General features: G+C 46.6%; 1 protein-coding gene across 1 annotated transcript; it reads right to left on the reverse strand.

The window, feature by feature from the left end:
• Nucleotides 1-1,837: 1,837 nt before the first annotated feature.
• On the reverse strand, nucleotides 1,838-5,150 carry RPL37A (ribosomal protein L37a). The gene is made up of 4 exons (XM_017825393.1): nucleotides 5,056-5,150; nucleotides 3,961-4,089; nucleotides 2,635-2,717; nucleotides 1,838-1,988 (listed from the first exon to the last, which is right to left on the reverse strand). The coding sequence occupies exons 1-4, from the start codon at nucleotides 5,056-5,058 to the stop codon at nucleotides 1,925-1,927; spliced, it is 279 nt and encodes a 92-aa protein (XP_017680882.1). The 5' UTR covers nucleotides 5,059-5,150; the 3' UTR covers nucleotides 1,838-1,924.
• Nucleotides 5,151-9,048: the final 3,898 nt, after the last annotated feature.

Below are 9,048 nucleotides of genomic sequence, written 5' to 3' on the forward strand. Positions count from 1 at the left end.
CCAGTTTTGAATTGATCTTTTGAAGATCTTGGGCTCGTTAATGAATTATTAATGCTGTAGCTCATCACCACCCAAATCTATTTAAAGCTTAAGCTGGAGCAAGAGCAAGTGACCCCTCTGCTACCTCCTTACTGTTTTTCCTCAAGCAGGTACCAGGGTTATTAACAAGACTTGTGTTTTCTGACCTGTATTGTTAAGACTGCAGGAGATGTCCTGCAGTCACCAAAAAAACCCAGACAAAACTAAAGGAAGATAAGGGAGAAGGCTGGTAAGAAGCAGATCCTGTGGAGCTGGGATAATGCTTTTTATCAAGCTAATGTCCTTCCTTACACAGGTGTAAAACTCCTTCCACCCACACACCACGGCTCTCACCACCCCTCGCCTCACCTTCCCCCCAGAAGGTATTGGGATATTCAAATTAACACGTAGGCCTGAAGGTGTTTATCCCTTCTGATGGGGCATAACTGGAGGCAGCTGTCATGTCTTAGAAGGTGTCATAAACCATCAATGACTAATTTCTGGGGCCTTGCACCAGAGACCGCACATCATCCACCGTGTTACATCAGACAGTGTAAAACCCACCCCCACCTCCAGGGGAGGTACCTGGGTGTTCCCACCTGAACCCAAACATATCTTAACCCATTGAACTTTATGTTGTACAGAGTCCCCCCAACCCCGACCTGTCACTTTGACCAACATCTAAACTGCATCAAGCCCCATTACTGGATCAACAGCTGGTTGTATCTTTCCTCTCCACTATCTACTCTTATATATTTTCATAAGTAGTATCTTTATACTTTTATACTGTTTCATTTCTATAGATAGTAACCACACCAGCTAAATAGCCCCTTTCCATTGCAACCAAATTGTTCTAAAATAAACCGTATATATACATATATATATATATTTAAAAACACCATTCAGTGTTGTTCTATTCTAAGCCACCCCAAGGGATCTATTAACAAGATCTATTAACAAGAACCTTGGTTACCCCACGTTCAGGGATGGGTCCTGACAATGCCAGACCAGGTTCCCCAGCACCCCTGGCACAGACCATGGTGAAGCAGCTGGCCCCCTGCAGCCCATGGAGGTCCACAGTGGAGCAGAGATCCACCTGCAGCCTGTGGAGCACCCCATGCTGGAGCAGGGGTATGTCCAAAGGTGGCTGTGACACTGTAGGAAGCCCACACTGGAGCAGGCTCCTGGCAGAACCTGTACCCCCGTGAAGAAGAGTCCATGCTGGAGCAGGTCTGCTTACAGCACTTGTGACCCCATGGCAGACCCACACTGGAGCAGCCTGTTCCTGACGGACTCCACCCCCTGGAAGGGACCCACAATGGAGCCATCTGTTTCTGAAGGACTGCACCCTGTGGAAGGGACCCTATGCTGGAGCAGAGGAAGCGTGAGGAACCCTCTTCCTGAAAAAGATGGAGCAGTGTAGTCAGCATGTGATGAACTGACTGCAGTTCCCATTCCTTGTCCATGTGCTGCTGGTGGGGGGGAGGGAGAGAAAAATCAAAAACTGAGCCTGGGAAGAAGGGAGAGTTGAGTGGAATCAACATTTGGTTTTATTTCTCATTTTATTTCTCATTATCATATGATATGACTGGTAATAAACTAAAGTAATTTACCCAAGTCAGGTCTGTAATGGTAACTAGGTAACTAGATCTCTCCCTGCCCTTATCTCAGCCCACAAACCTTTTCCTTGTATTTTCTCTTCCCTGTCCAGCTGAGGAGGGAAGTGATGGAGCAGCTTTGGTGGGCACCTGGCATCCAGCCAGGATCCACATGTAACATAACAGACAGAACTTCCTGCAGAAAAGACGAACGTGACTGTACTCCATTATCACCTTTTTATTGGTAAAAGGACAGATTTTGACAATGGGAAAATAAGATGTTTCACATGGAGAACAGGAAGTAGCTTCTACTGGTCTTTCAATTCCTTCAGTCTTCTGATGGCAGATTTGACTGTCACTGCAGAGGTGGTACTGGAGGAAGAAACAGAGTCATTTGCATGTGGCAGCAGAACAACTGTGCCAGTGTTATCTTTTTTTCTAAGAAAGCACAAGTCATTTCGAATAGTTATCGTCTGATTGCGCTGTCAACAGGAGTCTAATTCCACTTCTATTTTCATGACAACAAAGCGTAGGCCTTGGCCTACAGAAGCACATGCAGCTTCACAGGCTACATCTTAACCCAAATTACCCAGTCATGCACCCACCACATGCACATGGTGTGGGCTCAGCTCCCTCACGACTGTTACATGTGGAGCAACAGTGTCTTTTGTGGGGGAAGGAGAGTAAAGAAAGGGAGTAAGCAAGAGCACCTGCACAATAAGGGTGCTTTTACAACAAAAAGTGATTCAGTGCTTTTACAACAAAAGGAAAACATGGAAATAATTTTTTTTGGAGTAAATCTGGTTTTGCCTATTGCAAAGAATAGCGATGAAATATAATTTGATCCACTGCACTCAAATTTTAACAAAGCAGGCAACACCTCCCATGTCACTAACTCAACACAGATCTCCTTAATGGTCAGTAGATTAAAATTAAAAAAAAGATAAAAAATCAAAAGCTGTATTATGCCTCAGCTACACAAGAATAAATGCTGATAGGAGCTTCTTCATTTCCTTACTTGTAAGTCCAGGCACCACCAGCAACTGTCTTCATGCAGGATCCGCAGTGCCAGATACCCACAGCCTTCCTCTTCATTTTGGTCTGCAATAAAAGGGGGAGAAAAAAAAAATCACACTCTATCAGCTGAAAAAGCCAAACAACCAACTTCAAGCGAGGACTTCAGCATCACACCACAGCATTCCTACAAGCCTAGTTAAGACAGACAAGGATCAGGGAATCTTTTTACTCTGATTCTGCAGAACAGGGGAAGTCCTGGAAACACTTTCATTCAGATATAAAGTGCGTCTCTTCTAAACGCATCATCAAAAATTCAGCTCTTTTTGAAGGAGAAAAATAGTGAGATACCTTGGTCATAGGAACTGATACTCTGACCTGGATTTGGTGACTAATGTGACACCACTGTTACCAGTAATCTCTGGACAACCCAAGATTGTTGTAAACCAGATACCCTTCAAACAGCATCTAAAGAGTGAGTGGTGGGTCTTGAACTCCTCTCTCCTGGGCAAGTATCCCTCACCTTGCAAAGGTGTCAACAGGTTTGCCTAGACCTATGCCTGATGTAGGCAGCTCTGCAAAGGGAGTTATCAACATTCTCACTTCACATGACAAAGATACCAAGTTAAAAAAAAAACAACACAGAAAAATAATAACAAACCAACCCCCCCCAAAAAAAAACTCTGATGAAAATACTTTTAAATTCCCAGCCACTTACAGATATCTACTCTACAGATAACAATAAAAAAATATCTGGGCAAAGCACAAGCTGATGGGCCTCTTAAACTGTTGAAAACCAGATTTAACAGTGAATTTTGATTATGTACATGACCAGGTAAGATTACTGCTTATCAGAAATTCTTCCCCCTCCACAGTTATATAGCACACAAAAGTATGCAACTGCCATCAAGAGTTTTAAGTGGGAAAAAGCAAGCTCTCTTCCTTCTCCAGGTATGCTGTAAAGCTACTGAAGGAAAATAAAGGCTCAAATCATGTGTTAATTATCAAGATAACAAGTGTGACGCTTTAATTCTGTCAGATCTATTTTATTAGAGATGTAATGGCAATGCTGCTCAATCTTTTGCATAATGAAACATAATTTATGTTTGTTTTCATTTAACTACCACTAAACATGCATGTAAAATGTATATTATTGTCTTTTTCATGGATTCTGACAGTAGGCCAAAGCTCACTATACACTAATCACTGTTATCCCTCACTAGTCATGTTATCCCTTTTGTACAAAAATTCCTGAAGCATCAAATTGCCTTTCTAGCACCAGAAACAATGTGATTCTTAAAGATTTTTTCGAGGTAAGGAGATCTCTCACCTTGCCACAGAAGGAGCAGGTATACTTGGCATGCTGGCTAATTTCAATCTTCTTCACCATTTTCCTAAGGGATGCACCGTAACGGGTCCCATATTTACCCACAATCCCGACCTTCTTGGTGCGCTTGGCCTGTTGGGAGGCAAACCACAGTAAGCTTCAACTTTACAGAGACTGCCATCTCCTCAGCTGCTTCCTTCTCCTGTCATAGCAGTGACCTAAACTGGGGCTGCTGCCTCCCGCCCCCATTGTAAAAAGTGACTGTTCACAGAATGGGTCAGGTTGGAAGGGACCACAGTGGATCATCTGGTCCAACCTCCCTGCTCGAGCAGGGTCATCCCAGAGCACATGGTACAGGACCGTGTCCAGATCGTTCTTGTATATCTCCAGTGAGGGAGACTCCACGCCCTGTACTGGGCAACCTGTTCCAGTGCTCAGTCACTCGCAAGGAAGTTCTTCCACGTATTCAGGTGGAACTTCCTGCGCATCAGTTTCTGCCCGTTGTCTCCTGTCTATTCTCGGCACCACCGATTAGAGCCTGGCTCCATCCTCTTGGCACCGCCCCTTTAGATATTCATACACATTAATGAGAATCCCTCCCAGCCGTCTCTCCTCGAGGCTGAACAGGCCTAACTCCCCTCAGCCTGTCCCCGTAAGGGAAATGTTCCAGTCCCCCATCACTCTCTCTGCCCTCCACTGGAGCAGCAGTTAGGAAATGACACCAGGCTGCCGCAGCCTCAGCCTCCCTCACAGCTTCTGCCGGCGCCCTTCGGGCGGCAGTGCAGCCGCCAGGCCCAAGCACAGCCCGGCTCTCTCAGGAGCGCTATACCGCCCGATTCGCCCCCGCGGCCCCTCACGGTGCAGCCGCTGCGGGCCCGGGGCCGGCTTGTCCCCGCCGCCTCCCCGGTCGCCCTTCTCCGCTCCCGGGCCGCCTCCCCGCGACCGCCCAAGCGCAGCGCGCCGCTGTCGCAGCCCAGCGTGGGGCCAGGGCCCGCTGGGGGACACGGCGCAGAGCCAGGCCCGGCCCCGCGGGCTCAGAGCGGCCGCCCCGGGGCGGATGGCGGGGGATGGCGGCGGACGCGCCCCGGCCACACTCACCATCTTGCGCCGGCGCCGACGGGGAGAAGGATCCCCGTGCGCAGGTCCGGGCGGAAGTGACGCGCAGGGCCGGGGTGGGTCCCGCTGTCCCTCTTGGAGACACCCCCCGCACGGGAGTTCCCCTGAACAAGAGGGGCGAGCGCTCTCTGGAACAGATTTCCTGGAGAGGTCGTGGAGTCTTCCTCACTGGCCCTACACAAGAACTGTCTGGATGCAGTCCTGTGCCCTGTGCTCTGGGATGACCCTGCTTGAGCAGTGAGGTTGGACCAGATGATGCCCCGTGGTTCGTTCTGTGACACTGTGGAACCCAATGTGAGAGCCACGCGGTATATGAGCCATGAGCCCCAGCACTGCCGGAGGGAGATGGAGCGCGGGGGCTCAGAGTCCTGGGCTTCCACCCAGGGAGGTCCCACCAGGATAGGAGATGGGGCAGTTACATTCACTGACTTCGTTTTTAAAGAGAAAGTAGTAGGTAGATGTCAGAATTAAAACAGGAACAGAAAACCTGACTGGAACTGCAGAAAGATGATGATGATGATTTATCAGTGAGGACAAATACTCATCTTGGAACATACCAGCCCTAAACCAAAAGGTTTCAAGATAACCTGACCTGATGGAACCAAGGCAACTTCCTAATTTCCTCTGGGTTATCTACTGTTGAGACAACCAGCCCTGAAAGCATTTGTGTGTCGATGCAGAGGTGGCTCTCAGCACCCAGACAGTACCCCCAGGTGTTTGGGGAACTGGAGGCATCTCCACCACCAGCACCAAAATGTGGTGTCAGCAAAACATACCAATGCCAGTGAGCTGCAACGCTCATATGAGGATTAGCAACCCATTAACCTCCATTAAGAAATGTAATTAGTTAGCCCAAGAGCTTTTTAATGTAAGATCCAGCTATAGCTCATCCCTTCCTGCCAGGAAAGAGCCAGAGCTTCCCAGTCCACCTGGAGAAACCATCTCCAGGTGCTTTTTGCAGGTGCTTTTCCTCCCTTCCTGACAGCTCCATACCCACCCTGGCTGCCTTGATCCATGACAGCCCTCCTCTTCACTTGCAGTCTATTTAGTTAGTAAGGAATTAATGAATCAAGTGTCCCCTGCCACTGTGTTAGTCTTTCCCTGGCTGGGGACTGTACTTTCAGAGATGCTCACAGACAGATGCTGCATCCCCTCTTGGCTCTTGCTTTGAGGGTTTGAACACTCATAGTTTTAATTTTCATGCCGGGCTCCCCATTCCCTGATCATCCCCGTAAGCTCTTCTCCTGGGAGCTGGTAGGCCAGAGCCATGTTCCAGATGAGGGCTCAGCAGGGCTTTAGGCAACAGTATTTATATCTCCCTGTGTTGAGTCAAAATCTCATTTGATATATCCTAGGAATATATTTGCCCTTTTCAGATCCTCATCATAATGATGACTCACAGGATACAGCTTTGATACCGACGTATTAGAAGATTAAAAAAAAAAGGGAGGGGGGAAGAAAGTAAAAAGTTCCTTTGGCTGCTTAGGGATGATATGGTTAAAAAAATATAAAGTGTCAGCCAACACATCCAGGACAGAGAATCTACTGCTATTCTCCGGTCTGTATCTACAGAGTTAAAAGTTTTCTGTGAGATTATAGTGCATGGTCATACCCTTCATCTACCAGTGTTACAGACAGCTCTAGCAACAACTAAACCCAGCCCCCTCGGATGACAGCCATTCCCAGCACTGCCAGAGTAAGCACAGTTTCCAAGTGACTGAGAAGATAATGGATGCAGACAGGCCAGCTTGGCTTTACTTTGATAGTCCACTGCCTTGAACTCTTCAGCACATGAAGATGGCCAGCGTGGGACATGTAGGAGATTTAGTTTGAACTGCTCCAGCTTATTGTTCAGGTATTTTTACCTGTTGTTCCTGGTTTGGCGTCCTTCTTGAAAACGCACCTTTCTCCAGTGTGGGTGGGAACACGATGCAGATGTACAAGCAGGCGTCCAGCCACAGCAAGATGCTCCAAGGTCCAGTAAGATGGGTCCTTCCCTTTCCTCTGCTGGGCTTTAGATAATGCCAAAAAGCTGTGTCATCTTCAATGGGCAGGTGCAAGAGTCCCCAAGAGTGCTGCATGTTCCCAAGTCTGCCTGTGGGTCTGTCAGCCTGCACATTACCTTGTACAAGGTCTCTTCAGCAAGCCTTGGAGATCCTGTCTGAGCCTGCTGGCAGCTGCCCAGCCATCTCCTCACCATATTAATGATGGACTAATGGTGCAGTCGGGATAAGGCTTGCACAGTCTCTCCAATTCCTTGAAGTAATCACTAAAAGCACTTTCCTGCAAGATTCTTCTCCCCTTTTTCATCTAGTAAGGATAAAGCGAATCTCAAGTGTACTTCAAAAAAACCTCTGTATCTCTGCAGCAAACCAGCTGAGATTTTATGGGTCCTAGCAAAGGAAGAGTACACCTAGCATTCCTCTAACAGGCTGGGATTTATCAACATATGGACAAGATAAATAGAGTTCATGAGAAGCAGAATTCTCCAAGGGTACTTACAGCATATTTCAAAAAAATACTGTTTTGAAATAGTTGTAGCTTTACAAAGAGGAAAAGAACTACTCCTATAGGAGAAAACAATATGGGTATACAAATAATGTCTTCCATATTTTTTTTTCAGTCAGCAGACAGCAGCATTTCTCACCCCTTACTCACAACAACCCACTTTGCAAGTAGAAATAGATTGAATACTCTGTGTTCAAGATGACAGGCATTTAAAAATGGCAGAAAGTATCTTTATTTCCTGGCCAGCTGTTGAAGCAAGAGCAATGATGTTTAGCTCTCAGTCTCAAACCCAGAGATAAAGCATTTCCTCCAGTAGCCCAGTCACACAACCCTCACTGCTGCTCTCACACCCCAAAGCACCTTCTGCAGTCATGAATGAAAAGCAATTCTCCACCCAGCACAACTGCATACGCAGCCTGTGGGGCATTTCCATGACGACAATTGCTGCAAATGGAATAATCAAACTCTTCAATGCAGGAAAAAATATCTACTATTACCAGGTTGATCTTGCAGCACAAACATTCTTCTCCTCTGCCATGGAAGAGAGATCTTTTTGTCAGTGTCTGCACAGAGCCAAGCATGCCACCTGCACAGCATATTAGCTCCCGGCCTCCAGGAGCTAAGTGTAAGCCTTCAGTTTGCTTTCCCCCCATACTTCTCTAGAGATTATGGCTGTAAAACATAGATAACTGATACATTTGTGAAATTATATCTTCTCCTGTACTCCCTGGTCACATTGGCTTAACACTAGCCCATTTCCAAGTATCTTCTAGGACTAAGAGCAGAAGCATGAAAGACATTAATCTGGGGATCATGCTACACCACCCTGGCAATAATACACACAAAAAAAATAAAAACTATGCAGAGATGCCTAAGAATACTAGTTGTGATAAACAAAGCCACTTGCTTTTACATCAAGCCCACATCAAAAGTGGCCTCTAGAGTTTTTGCAGAGGCATCACCTCTGTGAAGTGGAATCAGGCCATGCCCAAGGGACAGCAACTGTGTCACAAGCTCCTGAAAGGAACCAAAGACCAGGTTTGCTCAGGTGCCATTGAGGCTGGGAGGTCAGGCATCCCAGTTCACAGGGCTGAGAGCATGGTAGAGACTATAACAGATCAAAAAAAGGCATTTTAATCACTGCATCAAACAACAGTGCTGCTTTTGGCATTCTTAGTGTAACCTGCACAGAGCTGTAATGGGAGCAAATAACAGGTCCCAGGATACCAGCCTAAACATCTTATGGAAGTAACTCTTGATTCACCTATAAGCAAAGTATCATGGGAGTTTCCCATCTGAAAGTTGATGTGTTTTAGAAAGCATAAAAAGGACATATCTTTCAGACATTGTAAGTACTTTTAAGAAAATGTTAATACTTCCACTGCATCACATACTTCTCAAGCTTAAGGTCCAAATGGGAGATGAAATGCTAAAACAGAAAAAGTATCAAAAGCTTGGGAACCACAA

The sequence above is a fragment of the Lepidothrix coronata genome, unplaced genomic scaffold, assembly GCF_001604755.1.
Source record: "Lepidothrix coronata isolate B3197 unplaced genomic scaffold, Lepidothrix_coronata-1.0 Scaffold118, whole genome shotgun sequence".
Lineage (NCBI taxonomy): Eukaryota > Metazoa > Chordata > Aves > Passeriformes > Pipridae > Lepidothrix > Lepidothrix coronata.

Excerpts from the sequence above, each read along its gene's own strand:
- RPL37A (XM_017825393.1), bottom strand. Across the intron at positions 2,718-3,960 it reads CCTGCTCCTTCTGTGGCAAG|ACCAAAATGAAGAGGAAGGC; the intron begins GTGAGAGATCTC and ends CTTTTATTGCAG. Across the intron at positions 1,989-2,634 it reads GGTGGTGCCTGGACTTACAA|TACCACCTCTGCAGTGACAG; the intron begins GTAAGGAAATGA and ends TTCTTCCTCCAG.